Source organism: Diceros bicornis, chromosome 34 (genome assembly GCF_020826845.1).
Source record: "Diceros bicornis minor isolate mBicDic1 chromosome 34, mDicBic1.mat.cur, whole genome shotgun sequence".
Classification (NCBI taxonomy): domain Eukaryota; kingdom Metazoa; phylum Chordata; class Mammalia; order Perissodactyla; family Rhinocerotidae; genus Diceros; species Diceros bicornis.
In genome coordinates this window covers 25,749,167-25,771,869 of record NC_080773.1, presented here as the reverse complement: position 1 = coordinate 25,771,869, position 22,703 = coordinate 25,749,167, and the positions used below count along the sequence as shown (strand labels likewise).

At 55.1% G+C, this 22,703-nt stretch overlaps 1 protein-coding gene across 1 annotated transcript; it reads left to right on the top strand.

Moving 5' to 3' along the window:
• The first annotated feature begins 476 nt into the window (after positions 1-476).
• Positions 477-15,352, top strand: SYT3 (synaptotagmin 3). The gene is made up of 12 exons (XM_058529951.1): positions 477-628; positions 1,130-1,231; positions 1,374-1,505; positions 2,719-3,188; positions 4,890-5,415; positions 7,937-8,324; positions 8,458-8,676; positions 11,101-11,221; positions 11,928-12,099; positions 12,191-12,323; positions 14,304-14,372; positions 14,833-15,352. Exons 4-11 carry the CDS (start codon positions 3,038-3,040, stop codon positions 14,367-14,369), a joined length of 1,776 nt encoding a protein of 591 aa, XP_058385934.1. The 5' UTR covers positions 477-628; positions 1,130-1,231; positions 1,374-1,505; positions 2,719-3,037; the 3' UTR covers positions 14,370-14,372; positions 14,833-15,352.
• The last annotated feature ends 7,351 nt before the right edge of the window (positions 15,353-22,703 follow it).

Here is a 22,703-nt window from a genome sequence, read left to right as displayed (position 1 = left end):
TATTCATTAAGCACCTACACGGTGCCAACGCTTTATCTATAGTGACTGGTTTTTCAAACCTCTGGATCCCTTAGGAGATAGGTTTATTGTCTATATTTTGTTGATGAGGAAGCTGGAGCTCAGACCACAGAGCGTGAGAGCCGGCCCAGGCGGGATTCAAACCCGGGTCCCTGCATGCCTCCCACCGGGCTGAGATTCTCCGTGCCGCTAACTCTGAGGCTCCGCCCCCTCTCCACGGCCAGCCCTCAGAGCTTCTCAGACGGAAGGATGCGAAGTCCCGGGTCCTGCGGAGGAGGGGGTTGGGGGGCGGGACTCCTGGGTCCCGGGGTTGGAGGGGGCGGGGAGGGGAGGATTCCTGGATCTGAGATTGCAGGGGGGTGGGAGCTCAGCACCCTGGGTCCTGGGACAAGAGGTGACTGGGGTCGTGGGACAAGAGGTAACTGGGGTCCCGGACTTCTCCGTCTGAGAGAGGAGGGGCTGGGGGCCCTGGATCCGGGGGGAGCAGAGGGTCGTGACCCCGGATATCTGGATCCTCCACTGGAAGCGCGCTGGGTCTCTGACGCCTGGGTCCCGGGAAAGCGTCCTCCCTCGTGGCTGCGGCCGCGCGATCTCGCCTCTCCAGCCGCAGGTTCGGAGGGAGGAAGGCGGGGGTGCGGGGGGAGGAGCGCGGACCTGCGCGGGGCGGGGGAGGAGCCGAGCGGGCACCGCGGCGGGCGCGCGGGGCTGCGGCGGCGGCGGCTCGGGGTGAGTCCGCTCCTCCCCTCCCCCGGCCGCAGCCCCCGCCCCAGCCCGATCCTGGGGGGCGGCCCCGAGCGTGGGGGCGGGGTAGGGGCAGAGGCACGCGCATCTCCGGCCCGGGAGTGCGAGTGCTGCAGCGCTCCCGGCCGCCCCGGGGGAGGGGCGCCTGGCCCTGGAAGTGGGGGGTCCCGAAACACCTGGGTGTACCCCAAGCTCGTCCACGGGTCCCCTGGGCGTGGGGATCGTTGACCCACTCCATGGCCCCTCAGGACTTAGGACTCCGCTGCCTCTCGAGGTCCCAGACACCATTCCTCTCCCCTGCAACGCCTTGGGACCCCGGCATCTTATCACCCCCCCCCCCCCGCCGAAAAAATTCCCATCCTCTCTGCAGCGGGGAGAGGCATTCAGGACTTCAACTCCCAGCAGACTCTGCGCCGCCGGGTCTATGAAGCCGCAGCACCGGGAGCGCAAGACCTGCCGGGAATTGTAGTCTGTAAGCTCTACCCGAGCTGGGGGCCCCGAGGTGGGAGGGGGTGGCTGGACCTCCCGGGAGTCGCCTGGGGTCGAGCAGCTGGCCCGAGGAGGACAAGATGTGAGCCTCGGACTGAGCTGTTTCTCCCGGCCACGGCCCCCAGATCCGGCACCCCCCTCTCATCGCCTGGCGCGTGAGGACCCGTCCGCAGCCCCTTGTCCGCCCTTCAACCCCCATGGGCTGCCACCAGCCGCCGCCTCGGCTGCCACCCAGGACTCGGCAAGGATAAGCGCAGGTGAGTCTGACCATGCCTGTCGCGGAGTCCTGGCCTTCTGCGGCACCCCGCGACACCTGTCCATTTGTGAGCCCTAATTTCCCCTGCACTCTCCTTCCAGTCGATCTCTGATGTCTGGCTCCAAACCGTGTGTCGCTAATTCCCCTTCTCCTCACATCCACTTCTTTTTCCTGGTCCCCTCTCTTTTATACCCCCTCATCCAACCTTCCTTCTGCACCCCTGTCTGTCTGCCCAGCCCTCCCCTGTATCCTTTTGTCCATCTGTGAACTCTGGCCATTTCCTGTCTGTCTGTCCTTTATTTCTGCATGCCATCCATTCTCCTGCCTACTATTTCTTTCTCAAAGATATTTCTGTCCACACTCTTGCCTGGCGCTTATCACTGCCCCTCTGTCCGCCCATCTCGCACACTCCATGAATTACACACCAGCCCATGCTTTCTGGCTTGTTCATCCCAAGTCTCAGTCCTTGACTTTCCCTCTGCCTGTCTGTTCATCTGTTCCTCTCTTCTGGGCCCCAATTTGCCCTCCCCATTCTCTCTGTGTCCCTTCCCCTCATCTGTCTCTCCCTCAATTTGGTCCCTGTCTCTGCATCCTGCATCTCCATCCCTCCCCAGCCACCACCACACGTAACCATCTCTTATCTCTCTACCCCCATCCATCCCTCTCTCCTGGTCCACTCCCTGTCTGCTCCCATCTGGCCTCCTTCCTGTTCCTTGGACCAGCCAAGCCCTTTCCCACCCCGGGCCACTGCTCATGCTGTTCCTGCTGCTTTGAATGCTTTTCCCCGCTCCAGCCCCACTGCCCATGGCCAGCTCTGTCTGGTCCATCAGGTCTCAGAGACCCCCCCCTGACCGCCCACCTCCCCAACCCTTTGTGGCACATCCTCTAACTATTTCTTTTAGAGCACTTCTCACAGTCTGAGAGTGTCTTGTTCGTTTGTGTGTTTGTTGACTTGTTTACTCTTGGTCTCCTCTCATTGCCTTGTGACACCAGGAAGTCAGGGGGCACGTGGGGTTCGTTCCCCGCTGGGTCTACACTGCCTAGCGTGCAGTTGGCGCTCAATGGATATTTGTTGAATGCATGAATGATGAATGGCTGTCCCTTTGTCTATCCATCCCTAAATTTTGTCTCTTCATCTGTGTATCCCCCTAATTTTTGTCTCCTTGTCTGTCCGTCCCTTTGTCTGTGCATCCTTAATCTCTGCCCCTTGACAGGCCCTCCCAGTCTCTTCCTCCTTGTCCATTTGTCTCAATTCTCTGTCCTCTTGTCCATTCACACCAATCTCTGTCCCCTTGGCTGTTCAGCCCATTACCCTCTTCTTGCCTGCCCATCTGCCCTTAATTTCTTTTCCCTCGTCCATCCCTCCTTACTGTTCTTACCCGTGTCATCTGCCCCCAATCTCTGTCCCCTCGCCTATCCTTCCTTTTCTCTCTTTCTCTCCCCTCCTCTTATCTCTGCACCCATCTCCCCCCATCCTCTTCCCCATCTGCACCCTTGCCCGGCCCCTCCCAAGCACAGGACCCGCCGGCCACCATGTCAGGAGACTACGAGGATGACCTCTGCCGGCGGGCACTCATCCTGGTCTCGGACCTCTGTGCGCGGGTCCGAGATGCTGACACCAGTGACAGGTGCCAGGAGTTCAACGACCTGCGGATCCGAGGCTATCCCCGGGGCCCAGATGCAGGTCAGCACCCCCAGTCGTCTCGGCCAGCCCCCTGCCTCCACGACAGCCAGGATTTTCAGAGATTCAGAGCAGACCTGCTCAGCTCTCTGTGCCTTGTGGGGCCGGTCCCTCTTAGAGTCTTGCCTCCATCCTGCCTGCTGCTGGTTCCCCAAATCGCTGATCTAAAGAGAAGGAGCTATGTGGTCCATTTGACCCTTGACCTTTTGGGGTCAACCACCACTGCTGCCACATACCCTTTATAGGTATCCTTGTGCATCTTGCATAGTGCTTAAAAACTCAGGTTCTCAAGTCAGACTGACTTGTCTAGGTTCAAATCCCACCTCCCCCCCTTACTCACTGATGGCTTTAGGCAAGTGACTCTTCTTCTGGGCCTCAGTTTCCTCATCTGTAAAATGGGATAAATCATCCTTAGATTCCATAGTGCCATGAGGATTAACACCATGGACCACTGACCAAGCATTTCAGGACTGGAGGGCGCCCCTCCCCACCGACCATCCCCCAAAGAGACAGGACACAGCCATTCCACTCCGCTGCCCTTGCTGCAATGGCTCAGTGACCCGCAACCCCTCTGCCCCCATGCTCCACGGTCTTTACAGGGTAGGAATCCCCTCTGTGCTCTCCCTCACTGAGACCCAGGAGACAATCTCAAAACAAACTCCCATTTCCTTGAAAATCCCCACTCCTGGTACCAATTACAGAATGAGCCAGAAACCTGCGGTCCAAGAACTGGAGTGTCCTTGTGTTTCTCTGAAAGACACATCAACACACAGTAGGCATTCCTGATGTGTTTGCTGTGGTGTTGGATATGTGGCAGCAGCTATAAGATTTATTGTTCTAATAAAAGTCACATTTGAACTACGATGTATTGGGAAATACTGAGATGTGGTAGCATAATGGTGATGATCGTGGCCTCTGGAGCCGGGCACTGCAGACCGGAATCCAGACCCCACCACGGACCAGCTGTGGGACTCTGCACAGGCAATTTTGTGTCTACTGACCTCAGTTTCCTTTTGTGGAAAACAGGCATAATAATGTTGCCAGCCTCCCAGGGTGCCTGTCAGGCGTAAGTGAGCTAATGTCTGTAAAGCACTTAGATGTCTGTAACATAGTAACCACTCAATAAATGTTTGCTGTTGTATTCCGCAGCTATGCATGCTATTTACCTCCTGCATTCCTTAAAACCACTATGAGAGGCAGGACTGGCTTTTCCTATTTGGCAAATGGGGGATGTAAGGCTCAGAGTGGTTAAGATATCTTCCCAAGGCCACACAGCAAGCTGGGATTGGAACCCTGACCAGCCGAACTGTGCAGTGCAGTCTCCTTTCTCCTTATCATCTCTGAACTTTTTAGGGGAACTTGGTCCTACTTCAGATGGGGTATCCTCTTATAGAGAGTCAGTGTGGGCTAGCGATTAAGAGAATAAAATCTAAGAGTGCCGGTTCAAATCCCAGATCTGTCATTTCCTACCTGTGCAGCCTTCTACAAGTCACTCAACCTCTCTGTGCCTCAGTTTCCTCTTCTTTAAAATGGTTCTATAGAAATACTGAAATTGCAGGGTCGTAGAGTTGAAACTAAGTACTATATCTAAGGTGCTTAGGACAATGCATGACAAATACTGAAGTTTAGCTCTCTGGGGACAGCAGTGGGAGGATGAACTCTGACCCCACACTGACCCCTGACCTCTGTCCTCTCTCTCTGCAGACATCTCCGTGAGCCTGCTGTCGGTCATCGTGACGTTCTGTGGCATTGTCCTTCTGGGCGTCTCCCTCTTCGTGTCCTGGAAGTTGTGCTGGGTGCCCTGGCGGGACAAGGGAGGCTCAGCGGTGGGCGGTGGCCCCCTCCGCAAAGACCTAGGCCCTGGGGTCGGGCTGGCAGGCCTGGTAGGCGGCAGTGGGCACCACCTGGGGGCTGGCCTGGGTGGCCATCCTCTGCTGGGGGGCCCACACCATCATGCCCATACCGCCCACCATCCGCCCTTCGCTGAGCTGCTGGAGCCAGGCAGCCTCGGGGGCTCGGACACCCCCGAGCCCTCCTACTTGGACATGGACTCGTATCCAGAGGCCGCAGCAGCCGCAGTAGCCGCTGGGGTCAAACCCAGCCAGACATCCCCTGAGCTGCCCTCTGAAGGCGGGACAGGCTCTGGGCTGCTCCTGCTGCCCTCCAGTGGTGGGGGCTTGCCCAGTGCCCAGTCGCATCAGCAGGTCACAAGCCTGGCACCCACCACCAGGTGAGACAGTCTGCTGGGCTGGGGGTCCACTCTGAACTTCTGTTCTTCCTCTGTGTCTCTTTCCCATCTTTGACTCTCCTGAGTGCTGGGGTGGGAGGGAACTTGGAGCGTGGACTCCGGGATCCTGGGGAAAGAGGAGGCTGGAACCCCAGACTCCTGGGTCTGAGGGAGAAGGGAGTTAGAGGTCTGGACTCTTGGATCCAGAGGAAGGATGAGGCTAGGGACAGGACTCCAGGGTAAGGAAAGTGAAGGAGAATGAAGATTAGACCCTGAGTGCCTGAGGCACAAAGCAAGTCCTCTTTCCCCTAAGCCAGGATTGGTGGTGGGACCTGGAGTTCATTCATTCATTATTCCTCATTCTGCACATGTATATTAAGCAGCTAATATGAGCCAGACCTGAGCTGGGTGTTGGAAAGATGGAGGTGAGCACGGCACACAGACCCTGCCCTCATGTCACTCACAATCCAGGGGAAGTGGGTCCCCAAATCGGCTGTCCTGGCCCAACCAAGCCAGTGCTGCTGTAAAGCAGCTTCGGGGACTGTGGCTGGAGGGGTCCCGGAGAGTCGCTGATCCTGGCCTAGGAGGAGGCTGGGGACTTCCTGGAGGTCAGGTGTCTCAGCCGAGGCTGCAGGGTGAGGAAGAATGAGCCAGGCAGAGAGGTCGGGGTGTGAGCTGGGCGTTCCAGGAGGAAGGACCAGCCTGTGCAAAGGCAAGAGAGGAAGGAGGTCATAGTGTATTGTGGGAACTGCCAGCAGTCACTACGGTTTGAGAGAAAGTGTAAGAAAGCGTATCTGGGAGATGTGGCTGCCGATGTGGGTGGGGCCAGACCACAGGGGGCCTTGAATGCCGGCCCGAGGGACTGGGGCTTTGTCCTAGGGTGCTGGGGAGCCACAGAGGGCTGTGAGCAGAAGAGGAGCAGGGTCAGCTCTGGGTGTAGAAAGACCTCTCTGGGGCCACATAAGGGACAGACGGGAGGACAGGCTGGAGGCCACGAGTCCAGGCAGGAGAGGATGAGGCTGGGCTGAGGTCATGGGGATAGGGAGGGCGAGATGAGGTGGCGAGAGTCGGGGGGCAGGAGGGATGGGACTGGGGACTGAGGGCTGTGGGCAGGAGGGCGTGGGGGGAGGTAAGGACAACACCCAGGGGTCTGGCCTGGTGATTGGGTGCATGGGGGGCTGTCAGAGGATCTAAGAAGAGGAGTGGCTTTGAGGGAGACTCTGAGCTTATCCAGGTCTTGTTGAGTGTGAGGAGCCCAGGGCAGCATCCAGGGGGAAACTCCCTCCCAGAGGGATTGTCTTGGGCCCCAGAGGCTCATGGGAGAAGTAGTTCTCATCCAGGGGCTAGGGGCCCAGGGGCTCATGGGAAATGTAGTTTGAGGTCTCTGGGGAGGCCTTCCAGAGGCTGATGGATAAACAGGTCTGAGTCTCCCCTTCCCCATTATACGGATGAAGAAACTGAGGCTCAAAGGGTGTTAATGACCTGCTCAAAGTCACTCTGGGAGCAGGGAGTGGCCAGCTGACCCGTAGGTGAAGGAGTCTCCCCAGGGCATCCCTTTCCACAGCTAGGTGCCCCCCTACTTCGCTCAGCCCTGTGCCTGCCTCTCAGCACATGTAGGGTGGCCTTGTCCAGTCATGGCTGCCAAGCTCCGCCCTCGCTAGGGACCCCATCACATGGACTTCACCCCATGTTTGATGGTCCATGCAGGGGCCACAAGGATGGGGAAATTCAGGAGACAAGAGGAAAAGGATTTGAGGGGAGAGAGGAGGTGAGGTGGCCCTGGTGTCTGACCTGCAGATCTAGGTGGATCGTGGGGAATTGGGAGGAGGAGCGGGTTGGGGAGAAGGCACTGAGCCCAGCGGGGATGTGAGGGGTGTGTGGGGTCTGAGGGACCACCAAGGCCGGGGCCTGAACCAGCTGGAGCTCAGGAGACGGGTTTAGCAGACATCAGGCTGTTGATGGTTGTGGAAACCCGGGCACAGATGAGCTCGTCCAGGGAAGGCATGTGAGTGAGAAGAGAAGACAGCAAAGATGGTAGAGGACGGAGCTTTGGGCTTCCAGAGAGTTCCACAAACACTTACAGACGGCCAGAGAAGGAAGTTGAGAGAGAAAGAACAGGCCAGAAGGAGCGATGGTCAGGTCGGAGAGGATGAGCCTGGGGCTAAGACGGCTTGGGGAGATTTGGAGAAGTGCAGGTGAAGATTCAGGGGGTCTGGGCTGTGTGGGGCCCCAAGGGTCCCTGTCAGCTTGAGGTCCAGGAGGAGGCTTCTGGAGGCTGGTGCATACGCAGGTCTGGGCTGCAGCTAGCTTAGAGAAGGGGATAACCCCCTCCCCCAGTACAGATGGGTAAACTGAGGCTTGGAGAGTGCAGGTGGCTGGCTCAAGGTCACGGTGAGCAAAGGTGGCGATTTGTGGCCACCTGGCTGTGGGGTTGGGGGAAGGGGCAGGGAGAGGTCTCCAGGGCTTCAGATGCAGTCAAAGCTCAGAGCCACTGACCCCTCCCCTTGGTCTCCCCCGCCCACAGGTACCCGGCCCTGCCCCGGCCCCTCACCCAGCAGACCCTGACCCCCCAGCCGGACCTGGGCAGTGAGGAGCGGCCGCCCGCCCTCCCCTTACCCCTGCCGGGCGGGGAGGAAAAGGCCAAGCTCATCGGGCAGATCAAGCCGGAGCTGTACCAGGGGACTGGGCCCGGGGGCCGGCGGGGCGGCGGGGCCCCGGGCTCCGGAGAGGCCGGCGCGGGGGCGCCCTGCGGCCGTATCAGCTTCGCCCTGCGGTACCTCTACGGCTCCGACCAGCTGGTGGTGCGGATCCTGCAGGCCCTGGACCTCCCGGCCAAGGACTCCAATGGCTTCTCAGACCCCTACGTCAAGATCTACCTGCTGCCTGACCGCAAGAAGAAGTTTCAGACCAAGGTCCGGAGCAGAGCGCTGGACTCCCAGGGCCTGGGGAGGAGGGGCTGGGAGGGAGGAGGGGCAGGGGGATGGACTCCTGGGTCCGGGGAGGAGGGCGGGTGGGCATGGTGTCTGTCCCCCTCCCACCCTCCAGGTGCACAGGAAGACTCTGAACCCCGTGTTCAACGAGACCTTCCAGTTCTCCGTGCCCCTGGCTGAACTGGCCCAGCGCAAACTGCACTTCAGCGTCTATGACTTCGACCGCTTCTCGCGGCACGACCTCATCGGCCAGGTGGTGCTGGAGAACCTCCTGGAGCTGGCCGAGCAGCCCCCCGACCGCCCGCTGTGGAGGGACATCGTGGAGGGCGGCTCGGTCAGTGCCCCCTGCGGCCCCCTTCCCGGGGACCCCTTAGTTCACAGCCTCCTTGCCCTCGGATTTTATAACCTCCTAACTCATTGACCCAGACTTTTCTTTTAAAATTTATTTTATTGGGAAATATCGCAAAGATACAAGCCGAGAATGATATAATGGACCCCCAACCCCCCCATTTTGTCAAATATTAACAGTGCCTGGGCCTCAGATTTCCCAGCTTCTGACCCCCCTTGACATCTGATGGTAATAATTGAGAAAACAGACACCCACCTACCCCCCCCACCAGCTTTATCAAACCTTCAAGCTGTGACCCCATGACTTCTGCCCTCTGACCCCAGATTCCCGACCCCCCAACTTTTGACCCCAGAGTTCCCGGCTTTTGTTTTTCTGACTTCCTGCCCCTTCCCATCTCCTGATTTTCCAATTCCCAGACTTCTGGAACCCCCACCCCCTCTGATCTCCGAACGTTGTACGTTTCAAACCCCTGACCTCCAAACTCTCTGATTTAACCTAATCCTCTGTTTCTTCCTGGTCTCCACGTGAATCCTCATAGCCTGATCCCCCAGGCCTCAGACTTTCTGGGATCCCCAATATTCTGACACCCTCAATTCCTCCAGCATCCAGATTGTAGGGTTCACAACTCCGGGCACCCCCACTGCCCCGGTTCCTCATTTCTTACAACCCCCGCCCTCTGGAACCTCATTCTCCTGGGTGTCCAGTCCCTCCCGGAGCCCAGCTCCTAGGTCTTTGTTGGGTGTCCTGACTCTTTCTATGCCCCCAAACCTCAGACCCCCGACTCCTCCACCCCTCAATTCCTCTCTGTGGGTTTCCCAACATTCTAACTCTCTGGGGTAGCTGTGTGTGTTTTTTGGGGGGGCTGAGCCCTCTCCCTATATCAGGAGAGGGCCGGCTTTGCACACCTGTTGGCTATGCTCAAGGTCCCTCCCTTCTCTGAGCCTTAGTTTCCCCATATGTATGATGACATCATTGAAGCAAGTGCCTCGGGCTCTTCCTACGGTCCCCTCCCTGGGCTCTCCCCAGCCTGCTTGCTCAGTCCCCAAGCCCAGCCTCTGAGAACCAAGAGCCTAGTTCCAGGGTCCCCATCCCCAGGGCCCTGTCTGTCCCACCAAGCCCCGCTCCCTGCCATTGCCCAAAGCAGCGCCACCGAGGGCCCCTCCCCGCATCCAGCTTTGTTTCCTTGTTTCCGTCACTTCTCATTTTCCCCTGCCCTCATTATTACTCCAAGTCTTCACTCATTCTTTTACTCACTCATTCCTTGAACAGCTGGGTGTTTTTTTCCAGGATCAGGACCCGGGGACCCCAGACAGTCCTCAGAAGCTCCTGGTTTAGGTTGCCACACAGTGTGCTGTCAGGGCCAGCGTTATGGGGACACACAGCGGGGTGTCTGCTCGGGGCTGCAGGGGATCTGGGAGCTTGTGGGAGGAGGTGACAGCTAAGCTGAGGCTTGACAGCTGGGAGGAGACGGGGAGGAAGGGTATTCTGAGCAGAGGGAACAGCCTGGACAAAAGCCCCAAGGCAAGTGAGTGGGGAGTCCAGGGAACTGGGCCTCAGTCAGTGTGGTTGGGAGGCAAGGGACTGAGATGGGTCAGGTCTGTCTGTGTGTCGGCATGGAAGGGCCTGTCCCTCTTGTAGCCTCATTCCGGGCCTTGATGTGTCTTCTGCCCTAAGACTGGCCTCTCTGTGTGTCTCTTCTCAGTCTCTGTCTCGCTCTCCCTGGATCTCTGACCCTCTCTCTGCATAAGTTTCTCTCTCTCTCTGGGTCTACGAGCCTCCGCTCTCATTTAGGGTCTCTGTCACTCTCTCTGGGTCTCCATACCCCCCCAAGTCACTGTCCCCCTCTCTGGATCTCTAGTCCTATTCCTTGGGGACTCTGTCCCCTTCCCCCCAGGGCTCTGCCCCCTCCCAGGTCTCTGCCCTCCCTCTGGGTCTACGCCTCTCCCCCCAGGTCTCATCCTCCCCTCTCTGGAGTCTCTTCCCTCTCTCTTGTCCTGGGCCTCTGTCACTCTCTCTGGGTCTCTATGTGCCCCCCTCTGAGTCTTTCTTACTTTAGAACTCTGTGGGTCTGTCTTTCTGTGTCTCTCAGTGTCTGGGTCTCTGTCTCCGTCTCTTTCTCACTGTGTTCCTCTCTCTGTCTCTCCCTTCTCTCTCTGTCCCTCTCCCGCTCTCTCCCCCAACTCATGCTCTTCCCATCTTCCCTGCAGAACAAATAGGCTGTGACAGTGGCGGGCAGCCGTGGCCCGGGAGTGACCAGGTTTGGCCCAGAGTCAGATTGTTAAGTGCCTAAGAAACCTGAGCCCTGGGCACCAGGGAGGAGAGCTGGAGGCTGCAGATGGGAGAGCAAGTCAGGGGGAGACAGGGGGAGACGGAGGCAGGGCATCACTGAACCCCTGTCCCCAACGGCAGGAAAAGGCAGATCTTGGGGAGCTCAACTTCTCACTCTGCTACCTCCCCACGGCCGGGCGCCTCACCGTGACCATCATCAAAGCCTCCAACCTCAAAGCGATGGACCTCACTGGCTTCTCGGGTGGGTGCTGGGAGGCTCTGGGACCTGAGGGAGGAGGGGCTGGGGGCCCGGACCCGGGGTCTGAGGCAGGAGGAGGGGCTGGCAGGGGGGTGGACTCCTGGGTCTGAGGGAGGAGGAGGAGCTGGGGACCCGGACCCCCGGGTCTGAGGGAGGAGGGGCTGGGGGCCCGGACCCCCGGGTCTGGGGGAGGAGGGGCGGGGGGCCCGGACTCCTGGATCTGAGGGAGGAGGGGCTGGGGGCCCGGACTCCTGGATCTGAGGGAGGAGGGGCTGGGGGCCCGGACTCTTAGGTCTGAGGGAGGAGGGGCTGGGGGCCTGGACTCCTGGGTCTGAGGGAGGAGGAGGGGCTGGGGGCCCGGACCCCCTGGGTCTGGAGGAGGAGGGGCTGGGGGCCCGGACCCCCTGGGTCTGGGGGAGGAGGGGCTGGGGGCCCGGACTCCTGGATCTGAGGGAGGAGGGCCTGGGGGCCTGGACTCCTGGGTCTGAGGGAGGAGGAGGGGCTGGGGGCCCGGACCCCCTGGGTCTGGAGGAGGAGGGGCTGGGGGCCGGGACCCCCGGGTCTGGGGGAGGAGGGGCTGGGGGCCGGGACTCCTGGATCTGAGGGAGGAGGGCCTGGGGGCCTGAACTCCTGGGTCTGAGGGAGGAGGAGGGGCTGGGGGCCTGGACCCCTGGGTCTGAGGGAGGAAGTCTCCGTGCCCCCCCCCCAGACCCCTACGTGAAGGCCTCTCTGATCAGCGAGGGGCGGCGTCTGAAGAAGCGGAAAACCTCCATCAAGAAGAACACGCTGAACCCCACATACAACGAGGCGCTCGTGTTCGACGTGGCCCCCGAGAGCGTGGAGAACGTGGGGCTCAGCATCGCCGTGGTGGACTACGATTGGTGAGGGGGCGCGGCCCGGGGGCGGGAGGGCAGGGGGCGGGGCCGGGCCTGCCCCTCCCTCCCCGGGTGCTCACCCCCACCCCACCCCCAGCATCGGGCACAACGAGGTGATCGGCGTGTGCCGCGTGGGCCCCGACGCCGCCGACCCCCACGGCCGCGAGCACTGGGCCGAGATGCTGGCCAACCCCCGCAAGCCCGTGGAGCACTGGCATCAGCTGGTGGAGGTGAGTGGGGCCACCCAGTGCCACCGGCCCCGTCATTCGCGCGCTCGCCTCTTCGCCCCCTTCGCTCACGCAACGCGTCACGTCTTTATGGGCTGCGCAGTCAGACGGGATGGGTTCGAATCCCTGCTCTGCCAACTTTAGCTGTGTGACTTAGAGCAAGTTCCTTACCCTCTCTGTGCCTCCCTTTCCTCTGCTGGGAAAAGGGCCTATTAATAGCATCTACCGTTCGGATAGATGTGAGGATTCAGTGAGTTAATGCAGGATGGAGTGTCTGCCTCTTAGTAAGGGCTCAGCAAATGGTCACCTACTGTTGTTATTATTTCCTGTGATGCCAAGTCCAAAATAAGAGGAAAAACTGAGTGATAAGATGGAGCAGATGTCTTTTTTTTTAAAGCAGGCTATGAAAAATTAGTGAATTGTGGTTCACTGGATGCAGATCAACAATTTTTTTAATGAAAAGGAAAAAAGTCAAAATAGAACAAAGTTTCACAGTACAGCACCCACTGTGAGGATCATACTGCCTTTTTTTTTTTTTTTTTGTCCTGTGGGTTGTGATCCGAAAGGTTTGGAAGTCGAGATGGGGGATGGGGGCTGCTCTTTAGCCTAGGGGGCCGGGGGAGGGCCTCTCGGAGGAGGTGACATTTGAGCAGAGGCCTGGAGGTTGAGAAGGACTGGGCTTAAGTGAAGGTTGGAGGGAGACGGTTGCAAGGAGAGGGCACTGCGCGTTCCCCCAAGCAGCGCGAGGCCGGTGCGGGCGGGCGAGGCTGGCGCCCAGAGTGAAGCGGGCCGGTAGATCACGCGAGGCCTTGTGGGTCACGCGAGAACCAGCTGGACAATTTTTTAAAATTAAAACTCATTTAAGATCATCACATGATCAAGAGAAACTTTCAAACGTGGCCATTCTCTCATTTGAAACCAAGAAAAGCCAAGGAGTCGATTTTGAAAATATTATTGATGAATTTGCTGTCATTAAAGCAAAAAAAATAAAATTATACTAAATTCTGGTCAGGGTATAAATAAAACACTTAAACTTAAAATTATGTGAATTTCAATACCTTTGTTTCAATATTTTTTCAATTATTTTAACATTCCAGAAAAAAATTAACCATAAAAAAATACAGGAAAATCGGGATGCATATTTTTTCCTTTTGTCTCAGGCTCTGATATGGCAAGGGGACTGGCTTTTATTAAAAGTTTATATTTTGCCCATCATGGATGTTTTTGCATTAATTTTTATTTTTAGAATATTGCATTACAATAGTCTTTATCTTGATTGCTGGGTTTGGGCTCGCCTTAAATTCTGCACCCAGGGTTCAGTTCTCCCCCGCCCCCCTCTAGTCCCGGCCTGCTTTGGACTTTTTTCCGGGGGTGGGGAAGGATTTAAGCGGCTGAGCATAGAGCTCAGATTTGAGTTTTGAAGACGGTGACTCTACTTTAGATGGACAGATGGCAACTACTCCTTCCTTCCATCCGTCGCTCTCCTCCTAATTCATTCGCTCATTCATTGCGCAAACGCTTCCGGAAGCTTCCCGTGTGCCATGCTTGTGCTGGGCAATGCTGGGAGCTCGCAGAGGAGTTGAACCCTGGCTGAGCCTGGCCTCGACCCTGGCTTTCAGCCACTAGTTCTATGTGGCCCGGAGGGTGTTTCTACTCCCAGAGCTGCCCCTGCCCTGCTCACAGCCCTTCTGTGGCTCCCCAGCGCCCCCAGGACAGAGTCTCAACCCCTGTGAGGCCCTGCAGGGTCTGCCCCCCTCACCCTGGCCGCCTCATCTGTCCTCATTCCCAGTGACTGCTTCTCTGTGCCTCAGTTTCCTGATCTGTAGAATAGGACTGTAATACCGCTTGCCCCATCGCTTCAGAGCTGATTGCCAAAGAGCCCCGTAAATGGTGAAAACAAAATTGAAGTCTTATTGTGGTGATTATTAGCCATTGTTTTGCCTCTGTCCCCCACTCCTGAATCTTCTGGACTTCCCCCTTCAGGAAAAGACTTTGACCAGCTTCACAAAAGGCAGCAAAGGATTGTCAGAGAAAGAGAACTCAGAGTGAGGGGTAAGGAACCCAGGCCACGGGGGAGGGGCTGGGGGATGGACCCCCGGGTCCGAGGGGGGAGGGGCTGGGGGCTGGACTCCCGGGTCCGAGGGAGGAGGGGGCTGGGGGCCTGGACTCCTGGGTCCGAGGGGGGAGGGGCTGGGGGCTGGACTCCTGGGTCCGAGGGAGGAGGGGCCGGGGGCTGGACTCCTGGGTCCGGGGGAGGTGGGGGCCGGGGGCTGGACTCCTGGGTCCGGGGGAGGTGGGGGCTGAGGGCCTGGACTCCTGGGTCTGAGAGAGGGCGCTGGGGGCCTGGACTCCCAGGCCCGAGGGGGGAGGGGCTGGGGGCCGGACTCCCGGGTCTGAGGGGGGAGGGGCACGGGACCAGGACTCCTGTCCCCGGGGCGGTGATGCAGCTACAGCAGGATCCTGGCCCTGTGCTCCGCCATCGCTGACATCTCCTCCCTGCCGGGTCCTGCAGGTCTGGCCTCAGCCCAGGATGGGACCAGGCCCCCTCAGGACCCCATCCCTTCCTGCCCGGACTGTGAATTCATCTCCTCGAAGCCATAACGTCCGAGCTGCGTGGTGCGGGCCGCCCTGGGCATGCCCGTCCTTCTAGCCCTGGAGGCGTGAGGGGGGGGGCAGGCGGGCCCAGCGCCCTGTTTCAGGGTGGGGGGCATTCAGTCTCCACTGTGTCTGTCTTCCCTTCCCCGGGGCTCCCTTCCAGGTGAGGGGCCGTGCATGTCTGGGGGACCCCTGCCCCCAAAACCCTCCATCTGTCTGTCTGTCTCTTTGCTGTTTGTCCAAGACTTGGTGTCCTGACCCTCGTTCTCACCGTGAATGTCAATGGACCAATCCTCCGTGTTCCCCCAGACACACACACCTGTGGCCACCCCTTCTGTTCGCCACACCCTGTGTCTGGCCGATCCCCCACTGCTGCTGCTATCAATGCCAGAATAAATACACACGATGGGTCTCACTCCACCTGGGGCTCCTGTCCTCCCTGGGACCGGGAATCTGGGTTGGAACATACTGACTCTGAGTATCAGACAGATGTGTCATTGATTGGCTGGGTGAGCTTTGGCAACTTAATTGATCTCTCTGAGCCTTAGTTTCTAAACGTTCTATGAGCCAAGACCGTTGTGATTATAGGACACAAAATGCAGCCCAAACTACCATAAGCCACAAGCAGAATTGAAAGACCTCTTCCATGGTGAGTCTGAGCGTACACAAGGACTTCAGGCATGGTTGGATCCCGGTGTTCAAGTGACTCTAGTTGCCTCTTGACTGGCTTCATCCTCAAGCAGGTCTTTGCGATGGTGGTAAGATGGCCATTTGGAGCTCCAGGTTTATAATGCTGCCTCTATTGTGATGCATAAAACAGAATTCCCAATGGAAAGAACTGAAATAATAGAGATTTCTTTTGCTCATATAACAAATCTTTCAAAGACACACAGTCCCAGGGTTGGTTCAGCTGCTCGACACATCAGGCACTGGGTTGGCGTCTCTGAGATTCATTTTGCCTTCCTCTCAAGAGTACAAACTGTCTGTAGCAGCACCATACGTCATGTTCTCACACGGAGGCATCTAAAGCAGGAAATGTGGACAGGGGCCTCCTCTCATGTGTTTGTCTTGTTCCTCCCCAGAAAAGTTCTCGTTATTTCTTGTTTGCCAGAACTGGGCTCTGTGGCCACCTCGAGTTGCAAAGCAGTCTGGGAAAGTGAGCATCTGTCACTTCTAGTCTCCATCGTGGGGTGTGGGTTTTGCCAGTGATGCATCCCGGAGAGGGGAATGATTGATGGGTAGGAAATTAACAGGACCCGTTGCAACTGGAAGAAATTAACAGAAATTACAAAGCTGTAGTCACTTTCAGAGCAGATCATTTCAGAGGAACAAAATTGGGGTGTTCTCTTTCTCTCTCTCTCTCTCTCTCTCTCTCTCTCTGCCTCCATAATATTCAGGAAAAGGATTCTGATTGGTCCTGCTCTGGTCATGCATGACCACCTCAGCCAATGGTTGTGTCCAGTTGGCAAGCTTGCTCTTGGGCCCGCCCCCTCCCGTCCCTGACTCCACCTCCCCACTCATCTCACCCAGGATTGGCTCAGACCCCCTCAGGACCTCATCCCTTCTTGCCGAGCTGTGAATTCATCCCCTGAAATCATAATGTTCTTTAGTAGAGAACATAGGGGTCCCTTGATAGCCCCAAAAGAGTCACATGGCAGTGGGCAGAGGGCAGTCCTTCAAAGTAGTAGATGTCCACTACATCCCACTCTTGGCTACTTGGCGTTAATTCACACCCACTTGCCGGTAAACACCATTTCAAAAAATTCTACCATGAAAAATGGTACAATCACCGTATTAGTTTGTGAGGGCTGCTGTGACAAAATACCACAAACTGGCTGGCTGAAAACAAGAGAAATTTATTCTCTCATAGTTCTGGAGGCTGGAAGTCTGAAGTCAAGGTGTCAGCAGGGTTGGCTCCTTCTCAGGTGCTGGAAGAGAATCCATCCCACACCTCTCTCCTGGCTCCTGGCCGCTGCCTGAATCCTTGGCTTTGTAGATGTATCATTCCCATCTCTGTCTCAAGTCTCCCTCTGCCTTTCTCTCTCTCTTTATGTGCATATAACATTGATTTTTTTTTTAATTTCACTCTAACTAGGGGTACATTTAACTCGTATCTCAAGGAGCGAGCAGCTGTTTTCAACAGCTAATAAATATCAAGGTTATAAAAGCACAAGACCATTTGTAAAGTTCAGCTTAAAGGTAAACAGGGCAGCCTGTTAGCATCCACAAGAATTGTGAGTTAATTTTAACCTAATAAATATTCTGAAAGTACCCATAAGAAGACAATCTATCATGCCAAAGAAACTTATCCTTTCAATTAATGTCATACTCTATGCAATCTTTGCAATCTTTGAGGATGCCACTATCTTCAGTGAGAGTTTATCTGTTAAGCAAGCTTTGAAGTCAGACAGCCTAGATTCAAGTTCCTCCTCCCCATGGATTAGCTCTGTGATTTGGGGCAAAGTATATAATCTCTTTACGCCCCAACTTCTGTAACCGTAAGATAAAGAAAATGAAAATGGTTCCTTCGTAAGAGTGTCATGCAGATTAAATGAAATAATGTACATGAGACACTTAGCACAGTATTTGGTATATAGTAACACGACCCAAATGTTAGCTATTGATAGTAATTATTATAATTGCTAATAATTATCATATATTATTAGAATATATTTATGCATTAGGAATCTTCATAATCACTTTAATATTGACCGACCTAATATATACGTATCAGCTGTTCCAGAAGGGAGCAAGATTTTTCAGTGCAGGGAAATGTAAACTGGGCAATATTTTATCACCGGTTTGCTTTGAATAGGCATAAGTTGGTTACAATCATTTCTACGTCTTTTTTTTTTTTTCTGCCTTTCTTATATGAGGACATCTGTCATTGGATTTAGGGACCACTGTAAATCCTAGATGATCTTATCTGGAGATCTTTAATTACACCTGCAAAGATCTTTTTTTCCAGATAAGGTCACATTCACAGGTTCTGGGGGGTTAGGACATGCACATATCTTTTGGGGGCCACCATTCAACCCACTACAGCCACCTTGAAAAACAGTTTATCAGTGTCTTACAAAGTTAAATAGAAATTTACCAAGTGACTCAGCCCTCCCACGCCTAAGTATTTACCCATGAGAAATAAAAAGTGTCACCTTGAAAAGCCTCAAAATGAGTTTATTCTATTCGGGACTAGCCAAAAGAATTACAACTCAGGATGTGCATGCTCTGGCAAACATAGGCAAATTCAGAAAACAAAGGCAGGGAGCTGCTTTTATAGAGAAAAGGGGGAGTAAGGAGGCGCTGTTCCATTGGGGGAAAGTAACAGTTTAGGGTGGCAACTGCTTCTCATTGGCTGAGCTGTGGCATTTCTCATTGGCTGAGCTGCAGCATTTCTCATTGGCTGAGCTGTGTTGTTTCTCATTGGCTGAGCTGCTGCGATTCTCATTGGCTGAGCTGTGGCATTTCTCATTGGCTGAGCTGCAGCATTTCTCATGGGCTGGACTGTTGCCAGGTGGGGAGAGAAATCTTCCTTCAGTAGTAAAGCAGTTTTACTTCCTGTGGAAGATGCAGGAGTATGTCTCTTCATGGTTGGTGTAATTTACGATGTGTCATAGGGTGTGAGAACTCCCCCTACAGGCCTTCCTAACTCCAATTTAGTTAAGGTTTCTTCTATTAATTTCCACAAAACATATGTCCATGCAAACATTCACAACAACCTTGTTCATAACAGCCCCAACCTGGAAAATTGGAAACTACTGAAATGTCCATCAACAGGAATAGATAGTGTAGTGTGTCCACAGGATGGAATACTACTCAGTAGTAAAAAGAACTACCTACTGGTATATGTAACACCACCGATAAATCTCAAAAACAGTATGTTTTGTGCAAGAAGCCAGACACAAAAGAGGGCAAGCTGTATGAGTCCATTTATGTGAAATTGTATACAAGGGAGCACTAATCTATAGGGACAGAGATCAGATCAAGGTTGCCTGGGGCCGAGGAGTGGGGATAGGGGATTGATTACACACAGGCATGAAGGAACCTTTGGGATCATGGCACTCTTCTGTATCTTGATCGTGGAGGTGGTCACACACTGTACACAATTGTCAAAACTCATTGAAGAGTACATTTATAATTGGTGCATTTAAAATTTTTTCATTGTGGTAAAATACACGTAACAAAATGTATCATCTTAACCCTTTTTAAGTGTACAGTTCAGTAGTGTTAAAAACATTCACATTGTTGTGCAACCAATCTTCTGAACTCTTTTCATCTTGCAAAATGGGAACTTTATATCCATTAAACAACGATTCTACATTCCCCCCTCCTTCCAGCCCCTGGCAACCACCATTCTGCTTTCTGTCTGTATGAATTTGACTGCTCTAGGGACCTCATATAAGTGGAATCATACAGTATTGTCCTTCAGTTGTAACAAATGTACCACACTAATGCAAGATGTTAATAATAGTGGGAATTGGGTGGGTGTATTAAGGTGTACAGAATTAGGGTATGGGGTTCCACTATAACATATACCCTTTAGGGTGTATGGGAACTCTGTAGTTTTTGCTCAATTTTTTTCTGTAAACTAAAACTGCTAAAAAAAAAAAAAGTCCATTAATTTAAAAAAAATCGTGGATAACGCGTTAGTCAGGCAAAAACAACAGGTGTCCATTATAGGGGTCCATAGCTGCACTTGGTATCCACTCTAATAGTAATTTGCACGTCTGGGGGTGATTATGGAGATTAGAAGAGATAATAAAGGTGAATGCCCTTTGCATATTTAAGTATTTGAGACCAAGGTCATTCATCATTCCTGGGCACACGGTTTCTCTCTTTCCTCCTAAGATACAATTCTCCAGGCCTCCCTTATGACTTCGCGATTGCAGAGAGATGTAGCCAATCAAGAGTGGCTCGCCAGTGACATCACCTGTCACCAAGGCCTCCACGGGCCCAGCGCACTGTGGCGCCCTCTGGCGGGCTGTGGGGAGCCGGTATCTGAGAGCGAGCCAATCTGGTCAGCTGACTCAGGCAGTGCCCTGTGCAACGCCCCTCACGCCCCCTGGCGACTCAGGTCACTTTCCATCTCCACACTGACAGTGCTTGTGGGAGAAACCTGGCCAGGAGAGAGAAATGCTGAGAAGAAGGGAAGGTCAAAATTCCCTGGCATCCAATCAGATACAGGCATTCACTCGTCAGGCATCCAATCAGATTAGCGGATCCAACCAAATAGCGCAGGTATCCAATCAGCTAGGGCAGGGTTGCCATGACGACACGAGTCTCCACAGGGTCTGCAGGGTGCGCGAGCTCAGGCGCTGAGCGCCACCTGGCGCTTGGCAACGCTTGGCCACCTCCTCCAGCCAGCGCGTGCAGGTTGAAGGCAGCCAATAAGGCGGGGCAAAGTCTCCGTGACGTCACCAGTTGCCTAGCGGTCCGGGGGAGCGCGTGAGCTCGCGCGCGAGTTCGCGTGAGCTCCCGCGAGCCCGCAGGCGGGTCGCGCGCACTGTCTCCAGTGCAACGGTCGGTGCGCATGCGCTCATGTTTCAGTTTTTTGTTGTTTTTTTTTTTAGCGCGATAAAGGGCGGGAAAGGGCGAGAGGCGCGAGGGGAAGGGCCCTGAGGCCAGAGAGACAGCGACCGTGATCAGGAAGGATGGAGGGGGGTTGTTATAGAGATGGAGGGGACAGAAGAAGAACCTGTGGTCACAGGGGACCCGGGCGGAGGTAGTGAGGACAGCGACAGAGAAGCCCACAGAGGGGGCTGTGTGATAAGTGGAATCAACCATGACGAAGAGGATGGTCAGAGGCAGAGGGAGAGTGTCAGAGACAAGACAGTGAAGCAGACAGGGGGAAAGTTGCAGAGGAGATGGAGACGGATATGGAGATGAGCAGAGCCCGAGGGGACTGAGATGGAAGACCCCGGGGGTCCTGGACGGAGACCCGGGGTCTAAGAAAGAAGGGAGAGAGACCCCGAGGACAGTAATAGAGACACAGAGAGAACCATGAAGAGAGAGGACAGCAACAGAAGGGACAAAGACCACGGAGACAGCCATGGAGGGGAAAGAGATAAGGGGACAGTGGCAGATAAAGAGAAGGTGACAACTACAGAGACAGGAGACAGAAGACAGAGACTCAGGGGCGACAGAGACACAGAGGGCAGCGACAGAGAGAAGGCAGAGATAACGGAGAGTGATATAGGGAACAGTGACAAAAACAGAGGAGAAGGTGCCAGGGACGAAGTTGGGGACAGCAGTGACAGAGGCAAAGAGCAACTGCATACAGAGGGGCGGAGATAAAAGTAACAGCACTAGAGATACAGGAAACAGTGTCAGATATGGAGCGGACCGGCATACAGAGGGGACAAAGAGAGAGACGGAGGGGACAGCGCTGGAAGGCTCAGAGGCAGAGAGGGGACTGTGACAGAAATAGAGGAAAGGAGCAGAGTGGGGGACAGAGAGGGAGGAGACAGGGTCAGGGGAAGAGCAACGATGCACAGACTTAGGACGGAGGGCGATGGCGGTGGCAGGACCAGAGCACGTCCAGTGACTCAGGGACGGAGGAAGAAATCGAGGCAGAGGGGACGGTGACATAGGAGGGACAGTGATGCAGGTGACAGAGACAGATGTAGAAACGTAAAAGGCATCGAGACGAGAAGGGGCGTGGGGCAGGGACGAGGGACTGGTGACGGAGATGGAGGCTGGCGGGGCAGACGTCCTGGAGACAAGGCTGGGGAGCAGGGGTGTGGGCATCCAAAACAGCTGGAACTGTGTCTCGTGGAGGAGGGTGGAGACAGAAGGAGGACATGACCGAGACACGACAGAGGAAGAGAGGGACACTGGGAAACCAAGTCACGGAGGTGAACAGAGAGACGGGAGGAAGGAAGTGAGAGTCAGAGTCACCTGGGACCTGGTGAGAGGAAGGATGACAGACAAAAGTGGAGACGAGCGGAGAAAGGAACGAAGTCGCAGAGACAGTAAAAGGGACTCACTAACCCACTCATGCCAACTGAGACCCACGACCCAGCCTATGACGAGCTGATCCTGGGAAGTACCCGAAACAGGGAGGCTCGAGCCTCCCCCCTGATGCCACTCTGATGACCTGTGACCTTGATTCGAGATTGTGTTTTGAGAGGTGTCCACACAGCTTCTACAGTTGTGACCGTGTTTCCGAATACCCCAGTCGTCCCCACGGTAGCCAGAGCACAAAAAGCCTCCAAAATCGCTCTGTTTTCATTCATTCATTCATTCCACAACTACTGAGGACTCACTATGTGCCGGACACTATTCTGGGTGCTGGGGAAGCAGCAGCAGACAAAACAAAGGCCGTGCACCCAGGGAGATTTCAGCCTAGTTGGTGGACAAGTAATATGTAATGTTAAGTAGTGTTAGGTGCTGAGAAGGAAGATTGAGCAAAGCTAAGAGGACAGAGGAATTGGCGTTGTTGATGGCAGGCTGGGTTACTCAGATCACCCCTCCCACCAAAACGACTACAAATGCTGGGTGAAACTTTTTTCTGTAAGTCTTAAAAGCATTGAAGGTCTCTCAAGATTGATCAGGCCATAAACAGAGGGAAACAGGAACGCAGCAAAGTCGTCCGAGGACTTCTGCCCCCAGGGAATTTTACGATCCCGGCAAATTTGAACTTTCACTTTGACGGCTTCTTACACGAAGGGAATAAAAAAGGCTGAGGGTCCACGCAAGGTGGGGAGTCCACACGGAATGGGAGAGCGTGGCTGTCCCTTCAGGGGAAGGAAAACCAGAAGCAAATTGACCCTCACTTGAGAATTTGCA

Coding starts and splice junctions, on each gene's coding strand:
- SYT3 (XM_058529951.1), top strand. CDS start 3,038: ATGTCAGGAGACTACGAGGATGACCTCTGCCGGCGGGCACTCATCCTG. Junction 8,677..11,100: donor ACATCGTGGAGGGCGGCTCG/GTCAGTGCCCCC, acceptor CCCCAACGGCAG/GAAAAGGCAGATCTTGGGGA. Junction 12,324..14,303: donor ACTGGCATCAGCTGGTGGAG/GTGAGTGGGGCC, acceptor TTCCCCCTTCAG/GAAAAGACTTTGACCAGCTT.